The 22080-nt window shown below is 34.4% G+C and overlaps 4 protein-coding genes and 1 long non-coding RNA gene across 6 annotated transcripts; 1 reads left to right on the forward strand and 4 right to left on the reverse strand.

Moving 5' to 3' along the window:
* The first annotated feature begins 2799 nt into the window (after window positions 1-2799).
* Window positions 2800-4269, forward strand: LOC110224823 (transcription factor MEE8). Of its 2 annotated transcripts, none has more exons than XM_021012178.1 (4): window positions 2800-3206; window positions 3293-3361; window positions 3455-3514; window positions 3615-4269. In XM_021012178.1, exons 1-4 carry the CDS (start codon window positions 2979-2981, stop codon window positions 3678-3680), a joined length of 423 nt encoding a protein of 140 aa, XP_020867837.1. In that variant the 5' UTR covers window positions 2800-2978; the 3' UTR covers window positions 3681-4269. The 2 variants fall into 2 exon arrangements, with proteins under 2 accessions (XP_020867837.1, XP_020867836.1); XM_021012177.1 differs by having other exon boundaries at window positions 2808-3206; window positions 3455-3527; window positions 3615-4259.
* Window positions 4270-4634: 365 nt separating this feature from the next.
* Window positions 4635-6904, reverse strand: LOC110224824. The gene is made up of 2 exons (XM_021012179.1): window positions 5733-6904; window positions 4635-5523 (listed from the first exon to the last, which is right to left on the reverse strand). The coding sequence occupies exon 1, from the start codon at window positions 6571-6573 to the stop codon at window positions 5755-5757; it is 819 nt and encodes a 272-aa protein (XP_020867838.1). The 5' UTR covers window positions 6574-6904; the 3' UTR covers window positions 4635-5523; window positions 5733-5754.
* A 2815-nt stretch (window positions 6905-9719) lies between these two features.
* On the reverse strand, window positions 9720-12605 carry LOC110224560. Its single transcript, XR_002329043.1, has 2 exons — window positions 10931-12605; window positions 9720-10740 (listed from the first exon to the last, which is right to left on the reverse strand). It is a non-coding gene; the product is annotated as an uncharacterized LOC110224560 (long non-coding RNA).
* A 3438-nt stretch (window positions 12606-16043) lies between these two features.
* On the reverse strand, window positions 16044-18154 carry LOC110224808 (RHOMBOID-like protein 10, chloroplastic). Its single transcript, XM_021012078.1, has 9 exons — window positions 17926-18154; window positions 17518-17771; window positions 17363-17417; window positions 17206-17286; window positions 17012-17108; window positions 16850-16917; window positions 16663-16761; window positions 16556-16597; window positions 16044-16468 (listed from the first exon to the last, which is right to left on the reverse strand). Exons 1-9 carry the CDS (start codon window positions 18076-18078, stop codon window positions 16316-16318), a joined length of 1002 nt encoding a protein of 333 aa, XP_020867737.1. The 5' UTR covers window positions 18079-18154; the 3' UTR covers window positions 16044-16315.
* Window positions 18155-18682: 528 nt separating this feature from the next.
* On the reverse strand, window positions 18683-21807 carry LOC110224807 (tubby-like F-box protein 10). The gene is made up of 5 exons (XM_021012076.1): window positions 21402-21807; window positions 20295-20771; window positions 20106-20193; window positions 19890-20022; window positions 18683-19623 (listed from the first exon to the last, which is right to left on the reverse strand). Exons 2-5 carry the CDS (start codon window positions 20658-20660, stop codon window positions 18879-18881), a joined length of 1332 nt encoding a protein of 443 aa, XP_020867735.1. The 5' UTR covers window positions 20661-20771; window positions 21402-21807; the 3' UTR covers window positions 18683-18878.
* Window positions 21808-22080: the final 273 nt, after the last annotated feature.

Below are 22080 nucleotides of genomic sequence, written 5' to 3' on the forward strand. Positions count from 1 at the left end.
GATGTCCCTCTTTGTATGTTTTCCAGCCGTTAACACACACATTTGTATCATCAATTAATCAATTTATAGAAAAATGTGAATCATTATGTCTAATTGTCTATAGTTGTCTAGCTACTCCGAACGTATATCAGTACTATTTAATAAATTTAAAAATTAGTTGATATTCAATGTATGTTGAATGTGTAGATGGAAATGTAATTTGTGAAACTTAATTCAAGCTGATTATAGATATGCTGATAAAAAAAAAATCATATATAGTTATGGTGATATATAAAGTTCCATATATAAATGATATGAAGTTATAGATGCTGATTCATAGTAGTGAGATTTTTTAGAGGTTTAGTTTTACTAGCAGCCATTAGAAACTTATTTCAAATAATTAAAATCTCCTATAAAATAAAGCACATGAATGAGACCAAAAAAGTAATTGCAGGTCCGATAGGATAGAAGAACAGTGTTGCTAAAAGAGATATCATACATTGAACAGACATGCCTGGACCTATAGTTTCTGCTTTGCTTTCTTAGCATATCAATCATCCATACCACCAACACTATATATAATTAGTAAAAAGTGAATGTTCTCAGTCTTTATAACAAAACAATACTACTACAAGAACGTAAAAAGTTTACAATATCATTTTGATTATTAGTTTTTTAATTAGTAAAAGTACTTTATAGTGTGGCCCAGTCAAAGAGATGGATGCATGGAGCAGCAAAATATGAGTAGACTAGAGAATGACAATCATAGCTAGGCTCCAACTTTGGCACGTCGGAAATAGGAGCGTGTGTTCGAGAAGTTAGCCGTTGCCGTGGAGCACTGGAGCGCATAGATCATCTAATATCATTACCAAACTACGGAATCCACATGTATTACGCAATAACATGGTCTCGCTCTTTGAGGAGAATTGTTTTTTTTTCTTTTCTATTCCAGTTTTCTTTAAGATTTTCGAAACATTTTTAGAGATGTTTATTATCTAAATAGTGTAACGCTATTACAACCGATTGTTTCGATGATATCACACTCATGTTTAGAAACTATTTTATATACTTTTTAATATAAAACTTTGAATGTGAAATACTAAATTAAGATTAATAAAATAAAGTGACTTACTGACTCTTACAGCATCAGCATTGGTAAAAATTGTATGAGTCTCTCAAATATAATATTTTAATATTTTTAAATGTTATTTTAAATTTAAAATTATAACGAAAAAATAAAACCAATCAAATCTTTATGTGTAAAAGGAGTCTATAGAAAAGTTCTTAACGAAAAACTACCACTATGGATGCTCTTATATGATGCTTCTTCAATCGTGATCCAAAAGTTATTGAAATCAATTCCACTTATCAATATATACGGGTGATAAATTTCTCAATGTAAAGAATGACTTTTTAAAATTTTAAACTATGAATTTTCATTTATCAAAAACAAACTAGCTCATACTTAAATTATAAACATGTCACATAAAATTGGTGTAACCTAATGTTGTGTAACTTCCTGAAGAAACTACGAATTTAATATTGAGGAATGAATTACCCATACATATAGACAAATTAAATAAGGTTGATTTCAAAAAAAGAAGTACTAGAGAAGATCTTGGAAAATCAGAATCCAACAAATATGTTGACGAAGATCATTCCGCACGATAAATAAAGTTGTGTGCAAGTTCAATCAGACTTTTTTACTGAAAGATCAATAAGCCGTCTCATTATTGCATATTATCCTCTGAGTGAGAATTTGTTAAGTTGTAGAATTAAATTTTTCGGATATATATGCTGTTTAATGCGACAACTAAATTAGATACTATAGATCTCTTTGTGTGTTTATTTCTTTTTATGAAAGTCGAATCTGAAATCCAAATGTTAAGAGGAGGAGGAACGAGTGGCAGCACATCGCTATTATATTTCCTTACATATATACTTTTTCAGCACAATTTTACAAAGAAAACAAATTCGAGATAGTTTCTAAACCGGAAGTCTCTCATGCGCAAATTTGAAACTCTCTTAACGACTCGGAGGTTCTCTAAACCGGAAGGTACCATTTAAAAATTATTAAAACTTAACATGACTAGATTAGATCTTTCTCGAAAATGTTTGAATATTTGTGTTAAACGTACGTAGAGAACTCCTGATGCTTGTGGAGTTCTGAGTAAACGAGAGTACAAGAGCCTCGTGCCTTCGTAAGGTCCTAATGTTGTCGTATTCTGTGTGTACATATCCTGCATTCCAAAATCTCTAATTTTTAAAACCTTAAGACTTAGGTCAAAAAATGGACACGTTACATTTCTTGGTTATCAATATATGAACCTTTTAGCATGATTATTGGTAGTATCTTAGAAATAAATCTTAGGAATATTTAAGTAATATATTTGTAAAAGTGATAGGTAAGAGATAGTATTTTTGGGTTAAGATTTTTGTGTGATTAATGATAGGTTCTTAACATGTGGTTCTTTAAAAAAAAAATACTAATATAAAAATAAAACTTATAATTATAGAAAATTTAATAATTGTTGCAAATTAAAAAAATTAAAACATACATGAGATATAATTTATAACATAAATAACATAAAACACAAAAAAAACTTCTTTTGTTTGATTTTTTAACCAATCACAATGTGACACCTTGCAACATCTTAAGTTAAGAAAAACATCTTAACTTAGATACAAATCTTAGCTTTAAGATGTTGGTTTGATTATTTTTAATCAACTTTAATCCTAAGATTTATCTAAGATACTCAACATTTCAACCAATATTCATGCTCTTAGATGTCCACCTTATATAAATATAATTTTATTAAAGAATTGGTAACTTAGTAACGAAGAGAAGCTTTTGTGCGGCAAACGTTGTTGTTTCTCGTCATGAGTAGTTTTACATATCTATCCTTTTCTTCCTATATAAGTACACCTTTCAAGTGCCTGCGCTAAACTCAAAATCTCAACAAACTACCAGTAAAGGATTACTTAAAACGATCAAAAGAATGAACAACGACGAAGAATTTCTTCGGCAATGGTCTGAGATGCTGAACTCGCTCGCTAATCCAGAGGCGAATAGTGACTTGCGTAAGATCAACAACGAAGGAGGTGAAGAGGATGTAAGGCAAAAGAGGCCAGCTGAGTCGAAGAGAGAAGGAAAGAAGAAGCGAGTTAAGAGACAATGCGTGTCTAAATCTTCTGACAAATCTGATCATGATACCTTGTTGAAGAAGGTAACGAATAATAGTTGTATTGTTATGATACTTCTTCCCCAAGAAACTCATGATTTCCTCTTTTTTTCTCTCGTTGAATACCTTAGAAGATAAGGCGGGAACGTATAAGAAGCCAACTAGAAACACTAAAGGAATTAACACCCAATTGCCCACAGGTTCACAACTGCTGCCTTGTTAACCGAATTTTTTTTCTTGGGAAATGTTTTTAGTTTTGTCAATGTTTTTCTTTTTTTCGTGTATTTTTACAGTCGGATATCAACGCCATCCTTGATTGCGTTATCGAGTACACGAACAACTTGCACCTTGCAGTACTTTTTGCAGGTAAAAAAATTATATGGCCGTACTCATTCTGATTTGTTCATTCAAGATTATCTATCTGCTGGTTTTTAAATTTCTCTTCATTTGCAGCGTTACATGAGTTCGCAGGGAATATGTGACGACTGGAGACTGTTTACTGAAGCTGGTGCCGTTTAGTATGATATGCATAGAAGGGTTTTTTCTTTAAGATAAAATTATATACTTAAAAGTTTCTATTAGCTAAGTTGTTTTCATTCTCTCAGTCAGTCAGTTGTTCTTTGTTGGTTTATTATAATAAAATTGTATGTTTTTGGTTTAAATGTTACGAGATATGTTTTAGCCTCAGTCGTTCGTTGTTTGTTTGTTATAATAAAACTGTATGTTTTTTGTTTAAATGTTACAACTTGCAAGATATGTTTTAGCCTCAGTTGTTCTTTGTTTGTTTGTTATAATAAAACTGTATGTTTTTGGTTTTGATGTTACGAGTTATGTTTTGGCCATGAGACCATCTTTAAATTGCGTTCGGAACATCATACTGGATCTTGCAAATTAGAAGTTATGATTTGATCAATACTCCAACACTTGCGCCAATCTTCTGCCATTTTCTTTGTTAAAACCTTATGATGTGTTTTGGACATTTGGCCATGCAAATTTTTTTTGATAATCGGACCTAGTGTGTGATCCTTGAAACAAGGTATTGCAATTAAAAATTTGAGGTTAAATGTTAAATGAAGTGATCTTAATTATATCTAAATACTTTTATGTGTTTATGCTTAAGAGAAAATATTTGAAACACTGAAATTTATGTTTTTAATTTTTTTTGGAAAAATACTACAAATACCAAAAATGAGAAAATACCACAAAGATTTTGTTTATGAACTTTGTGAGGCAATTAATTAATTTTTTTAATATTTGGAAAATAAAACAGAAAAATTTGTATTTTCGAGAACACAGATTTTCTTGATATTAAGATGATTATCTTGGATATTTATCTTTTTACGAAAAGGTATTTCTTCTTCTAATTTTTACAAACAGAAAATATAACAAAAAATATAAAAGAGATAATTACTAACTAACCTTGTTATCGTGGCCTCGAAATCACTTACAAACTGAGCTAAGAAGATAAATATATATATATATATATAACCAAATCTCTTGGTGAAAACACAGCATTTTGCATTACTATTCGCTGGGTAATATTTATAAAAAATTTCCAGTTTTGTGATGCAGAATACTTCTAGTACTGTGTGCCGCCTTAAGGTTGGATATAACAAACCAAGTCTGCAACATTGTTCAAAACTTAAATTGGAATGAATTGCTAAAATAAATCATTATATGTGCCCAAACAATTGAATTGGACTTTAAAATAAAGTTTCATATTGAAAAAGTTTATCTTCTTGAGAGTAGCGGTGATGGAACAAAAAATACATTAAAAATTAAGAAAAAACAAAATAATTTAAATTCTTTGTAAATAAGTAATTCAAAATATAGGAAGAGTTTTATGTCAGATAACGGATGTGTTCATTAAAAAACTAACTCAGCAACAACTTATATTTGGAAATTATGTTAGAAATCAATGAGGGGAACTTTTTTGATAATAACAAATTCAATTAAATTCATTTTGTACTAGAATAATTATCAATCCAATAACTTGTTTTTTTCTTTGACATTAAATAACTTGGATAAACTAACAAATACATATAGTGTTAAAAATTATAATGGGACTAACTACGTAATATTTAAATACTAAAAGTCTAAAACTCTTTGTAAATCTAAATATCCTACCTAAGTATTTAGCAAATTTATCAAAATCCAAATTTTACATCAATCCAGTGCAGATAGTTGTTGTCAAAAGGTCTTGTAAAAAGGTTGAAACCTTTGATCTCAATTCGAGCCTTGCTGAGGGAGAATTATTTACACATCCGCATATTTTAGAACAGTGGATCCTGGACTGGCTGGACAGAAGATTATGGGCCTAAGGGATGAGAGGAAGAGAAGCTGCTCCCATGCACCAGATCACCTATATTCAACCCAATATTTGTGTTAATTTAGTTTAGAAGACAATAATCTCATGATCATAGAGATGTACTGTAAGACAAAGCCTTCTTTATCAAAGAAAAAGATCAGTCACGGTATAAACAACACCGGTCCAAAAGGGATCGACCTAACGTGTTCCTTACGCTATATTCTAACAAAATAATTCCCAAACTCAAAAGGATTGAAAGATACCTTGGCGTCAAAGAAACTCCCTTCAGGTCGCGTTTTCCTGCTTTTCCGGCATAGGATCTAACCAAGGAGAATGTTCTGTAGCCGGAGACAATGCATAAGCAGCCACTAGATAATTAACCATATGTGGCTGCATCTGCCAGACTGGTAAATAGCAGATTATCAATGGCTGCTGCTGCTGCGGCAAAGGCTCTTGAATGATTGGCCGTGGCTGGTCTTGAATCTCTACTATCTCTGTTTCTCTATCTGAAACTCCTCCCGCATCATCAGCGGGGGCAGTCTTTTCTGGCGGCAACATAGAGGCGGACGTTGTAGGAGCCGCCTCGTCCTGTCTCCGATTCTCCTCTGCCGCGGTTGCATCGACCTTTTCGCTATGGACAAACTGTACCGGACCATTCTTTGGCGAGAAAATCGGGCTGGAAAGAACGGAAGATGAAGAGGTGAAGATCGGCGATTCTAGACCTAGCAACCGATTAACGGTCACGGATTGTCGTGTTAACCCGACGTGATTTAATGGGAAGAGGAAGAGACGGATACGCCGGAAACGTGTGGAATCATACTCGGCGATCATGTTCTGTAGATCATCGTTATCGGAGACGGTGATGAGAGAGTCGAAGTCGCAGCCAGGGAGTTTGTACTTGAGATAGAAGGAGCGACCAGAGAGGAGCTTGTCGGAGAGAAGCTTGAAGAAGTCGAGAAAAGAGATGTCACGTGGAACGACGACTAACCGCGTCTCGCCACCGATGTAGTGAAGGGATTTTTCCGGTGGGAAGGGCATTATACGGCCACCGTAGCTACAGAGGAGACGGAGCTTAGGATTTAACGACGGAGCTTGCGGTTCCATGACGGCGACAGCGGTTTGGAGAGTTAAAACAACAATAATCACTAGAGATTCCAAAAATATCTGAAATTGATTTTCGAGATTCTAAATGTGATTTAGAAGTAGACAAAGTTTGTAAACAGAACTTAGATCGGAAATAAGATAGCAATATTTGAGAGGATTTAGGGTTTTCAATTTCTTATTTCAATTTGAGTTCTACTTAATAATTTAATTAGTAATATGATTTTCTCACCCAATTTGGTTTGGAATTAAATATTGCGCTTATCTTCTTTTGAAACGAATTTTATCTTTAATAATTAATAAGCTTGATAAACACAGTTCTTTATTGATTAGAACGGGGACACTAGCTAAACACAGTTCTTCAAGTGGCGGAGAGTTTTTTTTTTTTTCGATTTTTCCACTTTTTACTTATAGCAGTGTGTATCTATAAATTAAATCAAAATTATATTATTTATTAAATTCTATAAATTAATTTATAATATTATGATAGTAAAAAAAATTTTATAATATAGTACATGTAAACAATAACATATATATATATATAGAATTTACGAAAAAAATAATAACATACAATTTATCAACTTTTTTTTTTCTGTATCCAGAAAGTTCCACACCATACATTTTTCGGGTTAGAAATCAGAACAAGATTTTTTTTTTTATCTTTGGATCGACAATGCTCAATCCATAGTCAAGCTCTACTACGCAAGGTAACACGACTTAGTGGAGTCGAACTCCGGTGAAGAAGGCGGAATCGAATGGACTTAACCAGTTGACTAAAAGCACATCTCCAGAATTTAGAACAAGATAAATCTAGTTTTTTTTTTTTTTTTTTTTTGGCATGTCGTACGTATATTCAAATCAATCGTCCAAGTTTATCTACAATTACAGTATACAATATATTGATGGTGGTGTTGAAGTTATTTTATGAATTATTCAGTATTTAGGGATTTAAATTATTTTCCCTAGCTAGATAGAAAAATATATTCTAGAACGGCTATTTACCCTACCAAAAAGAAAGAGTATAAAGGGCGAATATGACATTCAATTCAACAACATATCAAAGGAGATAAGTATTCTTATTAAAATTAAGGAGAAACGTCTCATTAGTCGTTATATAGTTTCTTCGACTAAGAGGGAATATTACAACAGGTAAATTACGAACAACAACAAAGAGGAGAGTTATATAAGCTATGTGGACGACATCGAGATGACATCACTTATTATCCCCTTTACAAACACATTAACGTAAAGCATAGGAAATGCATGCAAATTACATATACTTTTATTTGTTGGAGCACGGATGATCAGAGGCTGATGAAAGGGCCAGTGACAAAGTTGGCAATATTTCCGAGATTCGTCTGGACGACACTGACCAGAGAAGTGGTGGCAGAGACAACGCCGTCCGGTGGGAAAACGGAACACGTGGCCACAGGAAGACGAACCCTGACAATGCACGTAGAGGGGTCAAAGAGAGCTGTGTCCAAAATTCTGGCCACAATGAAGAAGGCACCGGCGGGATTGGTCAGTGCTTGGCCGAGGTTGGTGCTTGAGCCGCCACATGTTAAGAAGACGGTCGCAGCGGAAATGGGAGGGGCGTTTTGGACACCGGTAAGGGTACAACGCAAGACACCTCGAACTTGGATTGTACCAATTACGAGGCCGTTTATAACAAGGCCGTGGGAAAGGGAAGCGAGAGAAGCCATTAGAACAATGGAGAGGAGAAAAACATTTGCTTTCGCCATTTTTTTTTGCTCAATTTCTTTTTTTTTTTTTCAATAAGGAGTGCTTTTGTTTTTGGTTGTGTGTGGCAAAGAAGCAAATGGTGAGGGCTATTTATATTGGTAGGAATTGGGAAAAATATTATTATTATAATGCAAGTTGTATCGTCATTAAATCATTTAGATACGATTTTGGTATGGTCCGCATGAATAATTCCATTTCTGAAATTTGACTTTGCCTATCAACTTGCTCCGCTTTAGTAATTTTATTTATGATAGAAAAAAATATAGATAAAAATTAAAAGGAAAATTTAGGAAAATTACTGTTGTTATACCAATTTTTTAAAATACTACTAAAAGAATTTTCCATTTTATCAATCAGTTTTATAAAAATGGGTTATAAAAATTTTATATAACAAAAATTTATTAATCTGGGTTTGTGATACTTTGAAAATATACCAAAAATAGTATCATAAAATTGTATTTTTGAAATTCTTTCGATATTAATGGACGATTTAAATCATGAAATATTCTATAAAATAAAAAATTTATAACATGCACGTGCCAGCAGAAATTTATAGATTTTTTATAACATGTTTACAAAAATTTAGAAATCCATATTTGTAATATTTTGAAAAAAATATATACAAAAAATTGTATCATAAAAAAATTGTATTTTGAAATTCTCTTTATTTAATGGACGATTTCAAATTCATGAAATATTCTATAAAATAGTATCCTAATTTTCCAACTACTCCGAGAATTATATATCTTTGTTCAAATAATATTGTATTTTTCTTAGTGTTTAGAAACTATATTGTATTTTAGTACTTCTCCAAATCAATGGTGTCTGTACCATTCATGTCCAATGTTTCTTAGTGCAGCTGTAAACAATGATCTTTGATAAGTTTTAATATAAAGTTTTTAGAAGGAAAAAAAAAAAAAAAAAAAACTAATGGAAATGGCTAACTTAGTTTATTTTTGTACCATTCTCGATATAATGTATGTTGCAAGTCATGACATTATCAATCTATTGATATCCAGAAAAAGAAATATAGAGTGATTCCCATTTAGGAATAGTTTCTAATATATATTTACCCTTTTGAGGGCAGAAGATGACAAAGATAATTAAGAATGGACCGCAAAGGCCATGGACCAGTAAAATTTAATATCATCCGGGAAGAGTGGGTAACCATCATCATCATTATCACTATCATCATCATCATTATCATTATTTTCATCAACATGAATCATGATCATGGTTATCATTAACAGCATATCTTGACGTCTTCATCATCATCATGACATCATGATCATCATTCATCATCATCATCATTGAATACCATCATCATCAGCTTGTCATCGATACCTCCACCACCATAACTATCATCACGATCACCATTACCACCACAACTTCCATCATCACCATCATTATCAAATCATCCAAGTTGGCTTACTTTATTGTTTTGGGAAAAGACATGAACACTTTAGTGGTACATATTTACATTTTTACAATAATAAATAAACCAAATCAAATCTTTCAAAATACATTCGATCCCAATACATACTAGTATAGAGAGAGAAGATGTTCGTTGGTCTCGAATCAACGCTGTCGTCTCCGTTCGTTTGTCCACGCAAAAGGAGCGGAATGGGAGCATTGCCCGTGAAGACTCTCCGAACGTCTCTTGGTGTGTGTACCCATACTTCCACACTGTGTGGTTCAAAACCCACGCCATTGTGGTTCCACCAAACCACCGCTGGTTAATACTTTTGAAGGCATGACTGGGTTACTTACATGCCCCCAATTATTTATGCTGCCTATTGACACTAGACCCATTGTCTGCGTAGTCAAAAGCTTGTTAAAATTTGAGAAAGATTATACAAATTTTTAGATTTGTAATGCAATTTTTTCGGTTGGGCTTTTAAAACCTCTCAAATTGTCTTTCTTTTGTATGATGGACCGTCTAGGTTAGATGTACAACACTACACAAGAGATATCTCGCTTTAGATAGCTTTCTCTTGAATAGATTTGATCATGTGCGTGAGGCGAGTTATCATTTAGTTAGAGTTTAAAAGTAAAGTTAATATAGAAAGTTGAGATATATTGGATATAGAACGTTTAAATGCAAGTTAGGAAGCAAGCCTAGACTTAGTTGGAAGCCTGTCAAGCTAGGAGATCCACATGGTGAAACTGTGAAAGCATTTTTCGGAATGAAGAGCAATCTTTGATTCTCTGTTTCGGTCTTAAAGCATCCCACGTTGGAGCAATTTGAAAGGATGGATGGCTTCGACCAGCTATGTCCCAGGTGTAGGTATCCTCTTCGTCAGAAGGAAGAGGCAGATTAATGCTTGAAAAATGACTCTGTAGAGCAACTACTTGAGCAGATCTTGGGGCCAAACTAAGCCACTGGTTGTGGATAAAAGTGCTTGCAACAAAGGCGTGAATGGGGACCTGCAGATCACGTGGCCTATCAGGTCCAATGAACTTGATTAAGGGACCAAAAGGGGACCATGAATCAAACCAGAAGCTCGCCAATTGGCCGTTGCCCAGGTTACACTTCACAAAACTCTCAGCCAAGATTCTCAACCTAATTAGGAGGCACCTCCAGTTCCATGAAAGATGAGCAGATTCAGGCAAGTACCTTTAATGTGATGTTGGTGGTGCCAAGCGACCCAGAGAGATCCACTTTTAGCAAAGAGAAGCCAGACTTTTCCCTTCTTTTTGTGGCAAAGCTTTAGGTTCAACTTTTTGTCAAACCTATTAACAAAAAAAGAAAAAAAAAAAAAAAAACTTTTATGTAAATCCTCAACACTTCATCTAATGAAATTCACAGATAAAAATTGATAACAAAAATGAATGTGCATTTCCATTTGCATTAATTTGTAAGCGAAACTATAATGCAAGAAGAATAAATGTATCATTCAGAAAGAAATAAAAAAAACTATAATCCAAAAACGTGATATCTTATGATTTTATACATAAATGTGAATTCTAAACGCAAAGAAAAACGGAAGTGATATCTTATGATTTTAACGATTTTTGAGCCTTGTTTAACCTTTAAGTTCTTGCATTTTCATGTCATTTAGGTTGTTTAGATTGCATTTGCATCAAGTTATTTGTCTTAAGGTGTTTGGAGTAGAGACATGAAGAATGGAGTTAAAAGAGGAGTTTTGGACCATAAGAACCCAAGAATTGATCAAGAGAGAAGAAGAAGAAAAGACCTAAGGAAGAAAAGAGCCATAGCGACCAATTGTAGCATGATGTCTTGCTTGCTACGAATTCCCCTGAAGATGAACGCCTTTCCAGAGTTTATATCAAGCAACCATATGGACGTCTGCTCCTTGCTACAAATCATTTAAGCAGTCAAAACCCGGTTTGTTCCGGGTTGACCCGCTTCATTCCGGGTTGACCCGCTTCATTCATGTTTTCCTATAAATACTCTTAACCTAATCTTAGGTTGTCTTATGTTTTGTTTAGAGATCAAAAACTTCTCTTAAGGTTTCTTTCTAAGTTTTTGTATAAATCTTTGGTTTTGTTGAGTTTTGAATCCAAATTTCTCTTTTAATCTCTTATCTACCTTCTCTAATTATGATTTCACAAAGATCAAACCTATTGCTTTGTGTAATCATGATCATGAGTGAGTAGTCATTTAGAGTTCTTGGGTTAAAGTAGATTAGGATGGTTTAGTTGTTGGGTTATGAAGTTTAGGGCTAGATTGCTTAAGATCCTTACTTATTGGTTGATTATAAAGCTAGATTAGCCTTGATCATGTTGATTTAGACTTTAGGAATTTCATGCCCGGAAGGTGTTCGATGAAATTCCCGAACCAAAACCTTTAAGTGCTTTACATTCCTTACCTTTGGAAATTGTTGACTAGGGTGTTAAGTGGCTAGATAGACTTGTTTATAATGCTTGTTAGTCAATTGATTGCCTTTGGAAGAAGTTGATGATTAATTGATTAGTAAATGGACTAATGTCATGGAAATGTGTTAGTGTTGCTTAGTGTTCTATGGCCTAGGGATCATTGCTTATTAGAAGTTGTTTGAAGCTCCATAATCCACTTCTTAATCATTCCTAATCAATTCCCTTTAACCCGAGAATTCGCCTTTAGTTATCGTTTAGTAACTCGTTAATTTTCCGCTTTGTTTACTTTCGAAACTTGTTAGTCTTTTGTATTTTGCTTTCATTTGTTTTGTTTTGCATTGTTTGATTGTTATTTACTTTATTAGTCAAGTTTACAAAACCAAATCATCTTATTAGCCTAGATTAAGCTTTTGCGTGTATTCCTAGTGAGTTGATCAATTGCAAATTGTGGTTCGATATATTTTTTTTTTTTTTTTTTGATAACCGAGTGTCCTGGCCCCACCGAGGTGGTCCAGACTAGAGACCGAACCTTTACGGCACGGACGCACACTCGATGGTGGGTTATGGCCAGGTAACGGTCACGGTCTCGGGCGCCAGAGCAAGTCCGCATGTAAATTCCCTGGTGGCCACTAGTATGTAGCAAGGGGGAATCGAACCCGGACGTATTGGGATTACCTCCTCAACCACGAAATCCGTCCTACCACTAGCCCACCTTGTAGTGGTTGTGGTTCGATATTTAATTGAGTAAAAGTACTACATCAGGAAGTATAAATGCAAATGCAAAGTGAAAACAAGAATATTGCAAATTATAAAACTCCTCAGTCCTCACGACATTTATCAACAAATGAAAATTCTAAATTCAAACGCTAATGAAAACGCGATAGAGGAACGCACACATATGCTAAATAATCCTATACAAAACAAATTGCAAATGCTAAAGCTAAACGCAAATAATAAAAAATTTATACTTATTGCCGGGTAGATGAAATGTCAATGCTAGTCTTAAATGTAAAGCAAACAAAAATCGGATAAATCTTGTCTTCTATGGTTTTTTTCTTCTATATGGTTTGAACAATGTATTCCTCGTTATGTTTGCCAATTCACCAATTAGTCCTAAGTTGGCTCTCAGAAAAGAATTTACGACATCAAATCTATATATATAATGGGAGAGTTCTCTCTCCATCTAGGCTATCCACATCATCATCCACCTAAGCATGTATCTAATTAAAAATTAAAAAATATAATTTATTTAAAATGTTCATTCAATACATACTTATTTTTATTTATTGTTACTTATAATTATAAAATATTTAAGTTAAATACAAATGAATTAATATTATATGTAAAAAGCAAAGAAATATAAATTTATACCTAAAAATATAATTTGAATTTTAGCGAGAAAATGTTTAAGATTAATCATATTAAAAATTTTATAAACATTTCAGTTTTATAATTGATATATTAAAAATCAATATGATGGATATTTTTAAAATTGTATGAAAGTTGAAAGATCATACATTTATTAGCTTTCAAAAAAAAATATAGTAATGAATCATGACATATTTAAAAATCAATATGTTGGGTATTTCTAAAAATTGTATAAAAGTTGGAAAGACATACATTTTTTAGTTTTCAAAAAATATATAGTGAATTAGTGATGAATCTTATGACAATTTACTAATTAAAATAATAGTTGATTAGTTTATAAATGACAGTAAAAAAATGTTAAAATATAGCTAAATAGTGTCGTGTATAATAATTGAAAACAAAACTAAAATATAATTATATATACTATTAATTTTTAGCTTATCATAAATATAATATAAAATTTTATATAAGTAAATGTATAAATGCATTTGATAGTAGTACAAACATTATGCACTTATTAAAAATATAAAAGATTATTTTTAAAATATCAAAAATAGGTAGAAATAACACAATTGCAACATTGGATTTAATAAGATACAAACAAAAAATAAAAATAAAAATAATAGAATATGAAAATATCGGAACTGAGTGACAAAATTAGTCTCAGAAAGATAAATTCCTAAAGAGAAAGCCAATATATAAAATAAAAAATATATATTTTCGTCAAGAACTTATTTTATTAAGTTAACAAATCGTTACACAGCAGTTCCTTAAGCCATATTGGCGGAATCAATGAATCCGGAAGGAAAAACGACATTGGACAAACGAATTTGGCTAAACTATCAGCTACACAATTACAAGATTGTTTTACAAAATTGAAACTTATATCACTAAACTTTCCTCTCCAAAAACCAATGTCTCGCAGCAGGTTCTCTACTTCACTATGACTGGAATTTCCATTGATTAAGTTGATCAATACTTCACAATCTCCCTCCAAGATTACTTGAGTGAATCCTCTTAACCATGCTTGATGCATCGCTGTCAGAAGTGCTTTTGCTTCGACCATCAACGGAGAAGCTGCACCATTCAAATCCAAAGATCCCCATGCTTTTGCAGTACCGTGATGATCCCGTATAATCCATCCTCCACGAGCTTGCATAGTGATTTGGCTGAAACTAGCATCAAAATTAGCCCTGAGACCAATTATCCGGGATCCGGGATCCGAGATCCGATCCGAGATCTGCTCCGATCCGCTCCGAAAAACCGGATATCGGGTGGAGCGGATCCGGATTCGGATAATGAAAAAGCGGATCCGGATCCGGATAATGGAAAATTTCAAGCCGGATATCCGGATCCGGGATATTTTATATTATAATAATATTTTTAATATTTTATTACTATTATTTTAAAAATTTATTAATAAATTTTATTATTTTTATAAGAATAATATTTTCTACTAATATTTTTAATTATTTATATTAAATTATATGTTTTTAAATATTTTTCTTCAAGTTTTATATTAGTAAAAAAAATTATATAAAAAAACCCGGATCCGGATATCCGGCTATTTTTACGGATATCCGAAATCCGGATATCCGGGTGGAACGGATCCGGATCCGGATAATGAAAAGGCAGATCCGGATACCCTAAAAAAGCCGGATATCCGGACCCGGCCCAGCCCTAATCAAAATTACACTTCACAAAGGGATGTTCCGGAGTGGACCATATATATATCTTTTATTTTTGCTTCTAAATACAATAGATATAAATTTGGAAAAGATAAACCACATTTAAAATAGCACACTTGAGTTTCTATAATTATAGAAGAAAATGTTATGCATAAGAATTCATGTACTAATATATATATATATATATATATAATGAACGGTTATAGGATAATAAGTCAAATGCAAAAGAAAAAAAAACGTTTAATATATGTAGTATATTATAAATAAACGTATAAATCTATACAATTATCACTTATAATATTTCTATTATATTTATATAACCGCCTTTTTACCAATAGAATTACATATAGTTTTCAAATAATATTGTAATTAAAAATATTTAAAATAATATAATTTACAAAACTATAAAAAAATTAAATATATATTGCTAAACTCACGCAATAAACCCACGCAACGCGTTCCATTTCTAGTACCAACAATTCAGTAGTATAATAGCATTTATATAATAAAATAAGCTACTTTTTTGATCAAGATCAAATCATTCAAGATACATTCGGTCCCTATATTCGCACGGCATTGAGAGAGAAAGTGTTCAGCTTCGTTGGTCTTGCATCAACGCCGCCGCCGTTCATTTCTCCACGGCAATAGTAGCGGAATAGGAGCACTGTCCATGAAGACTCTTCGACCATCTCTTGTTGTGTACTCATACTTCCACTGTGGTCCTAGAACCACAGTAGGATCATTTTCCGGTCAGACCGGCAGGTCCAATCCAGTTTTAAACACCTTGATTATGGCACAGAACTAAGAGTGCCTCAAGAAGAAAGAAAAATAAGATGGAAACATAAACCGCTACCTATCAGGGAAGATGATGCAACCCCTGAAAGAAAGATTTTAATGTACAAAACTACCCTTTGCCAATCCACCAATTGATCCTAGGATGGCTCTTATAAAAGCCTCTATGATATCAAGCATCAACTGTTTACTAGTATAATAAAGCTGTATTTTTAACCAAGGATCAAATCGTTCAAAATACATTCAATCCCTATATTCATACTGGCACACGGCATTAAGAGAGAGAGGAAGTGTTCAGCTTCCTTGGCCTCCAATCACAGACGTCGCTGTTCATTTCTCCACCGCAAAAGGAGTGGAATAGGAGCGCTGTCCATGAAGACTCTCCGACCATCTCTTGTCGTGTACTCATACTTCCATTGTGGTCCTAGAAGCCATGCCATTGCGGTTCCACCAAGCAAGCCACCAATCTGAATTCACCCGAGATGCTATCAGACCATCAATCCAAAAGGTATCGGACTGGTTAGTACATTGGAAGGCATGATTGGGTTACTTACATGTCCCCAGTTATCTATGCGTCTGGACACTAGACCCATTGTCTGCATAGCTAAAACTTGTTAGTACTTAAGAGAGATTATACAATTTTCTCTCTTGTATTACTTACCATGTTTAGGGCAATAACTTGAGCTATCTGCATTAGATCTTCATTTCCACCTCTGACCATCTGTTTGTGTCTTATAACAAATACCGCTACCGAACCAACCTAGCCAAACAAAAGGGGCATTCATTTAACAAACTTCATTTGCATGAGACGAGTCTAAAACAAAGGCTTATGGTTCCACGAGACTTACCAATCCGAAAATTGCACCCGAAGCACCAACTGATGGCGCTTTGTTGAACCAGTAGCTCATAGCTGAACCTAGAACTCTTAACATGGGTTGTGTGAGTCAGGAAACTCGAAACAGAGAAATATAATCATCCACATCAAAGAAAGTGTATGAGTCGTCAATTACTTGCAACTGCGGATGTCAAGTAAACGGCAAGAAATCTCTTTGGACCACCTAAACTCTCAGCAGTTGGTCCAATAGAATTCAAAGAATAGCAATTTATCTAAACAAAGGAGAAACAGTTTAGCCATACAGACAGCAAAACATTTAAGCAGCATTGATTAGATATTACAAAGCTGAGCGATTGGTTAGAAACAGACCATGAGATGCATAGGATTCGCATGAAGAACAGAAGCTGTAGCCAGTCTCCATAGCTGACCTCTTTCGATTAAACTGTTTATCTGCATTCATCCACATATCAATCTGCAGCAAGAAACAAACTGTCTCACATTATAATAAAGTCTCCGTATACGGTACCTTGGCTCCCCATGTCAGCACTTTCCCATCGGATGCAACTTGTGCAATACACATTCTGGCATCATTAACACAAAACGAAATCCATAAGCCTTCTTAGCTCATAACTCTCAAACTTGATTATAAAAGCATCCCTCTAATGAACAGAAGTTACATACATAACGTTAATGGCAAGGAGGACATTAGTCCATCTGCGTCCGTTAACTGTGTTTCTCTTGGAAGTCTCCGATCCTTGCTCACCTCCTCTAGGGTTGATCCTACTCTCTCCACCATTAAAGAAACATACAAATGACGAAGATGGGGACAATCGGATATCAACTCTAGACTTGAGAAAATTAGCCCCATTGAATAGAATCACTCTTTGGTATCTTGCAAACTCCATTCTTGCATCATCAGAAAAATGCTGCAGTTTCTGTAGAAACAGAGCATAGTCAAAGAAAATGAGATTGACCCAGAAATCAGAAGCGCCAGGTGAAGCAATTTAAGCTTTGTGATTCCAGAAATTCTACTAGAACGAAGCTAAAACTAGTCCCAAATTACGGAGAAGAGAGGAGTAGTAGGAGAACCTGAAGGGAAGAGCGAAGATGGAAGCCAAGGCGGAGGTGACGGCTAACATGGTGGCAGGCGTGTACGGAAGCGGCGGTTGCGAAACCACGAAACGCCGAAGATCCAGATTCCGGTGGCCAGAGATTATGATGAGATAATGACATTGATACCATCTCCTCCTCCTCCTTGATTTCCCAACAATGGGACCTTTGATTTTTTATTTTTTGCCCTTTTGCCTTCTCTTACATTTTTTTTGGCTTTTTTTTTTTATGTCGTACTAAAAAAATTTATTACATTTATTAATTCATTACAAGAAAAATAGAGGAAAATAAACGAATATCGGCATCTTCAAACATTAAACTTCAGATTTGTTCCGTTTTCATACGAGTATTTGGTTTTAATATTTGCTTTAATTCGTAAAGTTTTGGATAAATCAAATTAGATGAATGCTTTTATGGAAAACAACAAAATCTATATTACTAATTAGAAAAATATTTGAGTACTCAAATAATGTAGAGAGAATGACAACTCTGTTATTAGTTCACTTTCATTCATGTGTTCTTTTTGGGATATTACTTTTCAGACTTGAGCTTAAAGTCCTTGCTGCTGCTGCTCTTTATTCACTTCTGTGAATATGTTCCACTCTGTTGGTTTGCTTATGTCATCTTTACTGAAATTTCTCGTACAAGATTGAGACCTCTAGAAGAATCATGTCGAGTTCTGACACATGTTGTGTGTTCTTTCTTGTTCCCTGTGATTTCTTCGAAGCACATAATGTTAAAGACTACCTATTAAATGTTCAATTGATTTAGAATAGAGAAGATGATGTTAATAGTAGACGTCTGACTCTCACAGTAGCAACTGAGTAGTATTGAGACAAATTTTGATCTGCCCAAAAAAAAAAACCAAAAGCATAGATAAAAGAGAGAGACAAGTGATTAGCATGAATGATGAAGGAGGTGAGTGGTTTCTTCTATTCACAAGCCAGCTTGGTGTCAAAGCTGCTTAAGCAAATGGCAAACGCCTGGAACGCCGATAACGGATACCTATAATCCATTGTGAACATATCTTTCCCCACTTTACCAAACTGGAGAATCACCTTGTCTTGCTCTGGGTGAGCCGGTGCAGTGGCTGGTGCTGTGCCCGTCCCTTGAGGCTGCGACGGTCTTGCTGCTACAAGCTGGAAATTCTTAACCGATGCAACTGTCACACGTCCGCGGAAATTTAAACACCAGCATTGCAACTGCTCGTGCCACCTCGGCTGCTTGTTTTTCAGAATCAACGGTCTGAAACTCGTCTCTTCTTCGTTGTCGTTGCAGGATATTCCCATTTCAGAGAATCTAGAACTGCTGAAATCGAGGGAGCGGTGGTCGAATGATGATTTGGAGAAGGAGATGTTACTGCGGAATGAGTCGTCGAGAGAGTATGGTGCCGGGACGAGTTTCTCGGGTTGGTTAGGGACTGAACCACCTGGTTCGAGCGATGAAGTTGGGATTGAGTTCATGATGCAGTGCATTCGCCGTGGCCCTCGTGTGCCCAACACGTTGAGCTCGTAGGTTATTTGAGCAATGTTGTAGCTGCCAGATGGGACTTTAGGAGAAACTCGTCTGGAGTGAAACCTACTTCGGCTTGTTCGATCAGTGATAAGTGCGCTCGAAGATGTGTTTGGTGGTGGTTGCGTGTCGTACACCAAGAACTTTGTCCCAAGGAAGTTCGATCTGAGAGAAAGAAACCTCAATGAGCAATGGATAAACGACCACAAAATTCAACAGTAGCAAGCTACTATGTGTTACTAAAAGTTCGATAAAACCGCAAATTCTTTGAAATCCTTCAAAGTTAAAGATACATTTTCTAAACACAAGAAATCCAAACCGAACATGTATCAGTCCATTCGGTTTATATATTTGAAAAGCAAACAAATTGAACCGAATCCAAACCAAAACCGGATTGAGTACTAAGATGAGATCAAGGATTAAAAACGAACCTGAGCTTTCCGAGGTAAGAGTTGCTGGATCTTGAGATGTTATCAGCATCCATGGAGATAATGTACTCGGTTCGAGTAGTTCTACGAGTTCTTTTAGCTGAAAGAAGAAATTTCCCATTCTCGACTAGTAGAGCTGAAAAAACATTATTCAACTTCTATTTAGCCATAAACTAAGTAAATAGGAAATCAAGTAGGCTAGATCCTAACAAAGCTTACCGGGACTTAAACAGAGAAAAAGGTGAAATGTTAGCTTTGATTTATCTCTTTTAATGAAACACTGAATCATTGCATCACGAGGCCCTGGCTGGAAAATTTTACAACACAAAACAAAAAAAAAACTTATTCATCAGTAGTTTGAACTTAAAACAACATCAAATTTGTAAAACAGTAGAGGGTAAACCGAACCTGTTTGAGGGAGACTGGGAAAGTGAGCTTCCCACAGATTTCAGGACCCAAAACAATCTCTTGGCACATAGCTCTCCAAGACCGACAAACCGAAGCACAAGCCACGACATGTTTTCTTGCAGGCCAATTACTCTCACTCTCTTCTAATCTTTTGATCACATCAAAGAGTAACTCTGGAGGAAGATTAGCCCATCTGCTAGTCTGAACTATCACAGGCGACAAGAGGTCACGGGAAGACGAATACTCACGGAAGGAAGAACCCTGAGCTTTCCCTTTATGAAGACTGGAGAGCCTGAAATCGAAACTCCTCCTCGACAAGCTCCCAAACCCATCTCTCAAATCTTGAACAATGCCCCGGAACGACATTTCTCTTTCTTTTTTAATGGATTCTTCTCAACAAGACCAACCCTTTCTTGACAACCAGAAATGCTCAAATCCAATAAAGAGCTTCAGACTTGAGATGAGAGACTCCACTCACTGTCCATTATCATAAGCACCCACAAGAAAAAAAAGGTCATTCAGCTAGGCAATTCTGAGTCATCTTCTTAATAAGTAAGAAATAAAAAGAAAAGAGCCAAAAAAGTAAAGTGGAGCCTAAAAGAGAAAGAGGTTCCGCTAAAGCTTAGGAAAGAAGAGATATACAAGTATCGCATGCCCAATAAAGAAACTAGGTCATGTCCCCAATATAGCTTTATTTTCTTAAAGACAATAATTAATCAAAGAGAATCTTGATGATAACTCACCAAAAATGCCCCAAAATTAAGATCATAGGAGGCAAAATCAGGACTCAATTTGATATTGAAGCAATAAAGTCATATATATTAACTAAGAATCTCAGATGATCTTTACTTAAACTGGAGATAACAGAGTCGTATGTAACAAAATAGAATCAAGAGCAATAAAAGTTTCAACAAAAATCAGGTATTTCTCAAAATGAAAATTACTCATCTGATTTACTTCCTACAAAGTCAAAATCTTAGTTAATTTTCAGACAAAACTGTTTATTACAAAGATTTGATCCCAAAAACCTGGGATTTGGTGTTAGAACATAGATTCTCACTGCAAAAAAACATCAAAGACAGAAGGAGAAAGAGTTAAAGAATTAACCTTTTAGACAAACTGATGAAAACCCAGAAGAAGCTTAATTACATCAATCTTCAAAGACAAATCTCTTTAACTTAAGCTTCTCTGACCAAATCCAGAAGCTCAGGAAAAGCAAGAACAGAATCTGGGTCTGGCTTCAAAACTCAAAATCCTCCGGAAATTACGGGTAAACAGAAGAATTAGAGACAAGATCACAGAGATTTAAGCAGATCTGTAGGAGAACCCATAAAGTCAAAGAAGAACAACAAAAACCAGAAAAAGATAAAGTCGTCTTCTTTTTTTTCTTGTTCTCTGCTTTTTTTTTCAGTACTCAGGAGCTTTTCTTGATTTTACTTTAATAGTTCACGAGACAGCAAGAAAATAATTAAGAATTATAAATAAATCTAGGGACTCTCACAAATGCTTATTTTCTTCTCTTCCTTGTTGGATTTTTCTAAATGACAATTTTTTTTTAATTATAATTTTGTGTTTGGAAGAAAGAGAGAGAAAGAGAATGAAATTGTAATAAGTGGACATTGTGAAGCATTATTGTCCACGAGGCCGCATGACCTACGCCTCGCATCAAGCAAAGACCCAACCATAGTTTTGACTTTTTTTTTTTAAGTTAAAACCTTTTTTAACCAAATTTGTTACTGATAGAGATTTAACACCGTTGAACTTGGAGTCTTTTCACTGAATAATA

This window comes from Arabidopsis lyrata, assembly GCF_000004255.2.
Source record: "Arabidopsis lyrata subsp. lyrata unplaced genomic scaffold ARALYscaffold_1, whole genome shotgun sequence".
Lineage (NCBI taxonomy): Eukaryota > Viridiplantae > Streptophyta > Magnoliopsida > Brassicales > Brassicaceae > Arabidopsis > Arabidopsis lyrata.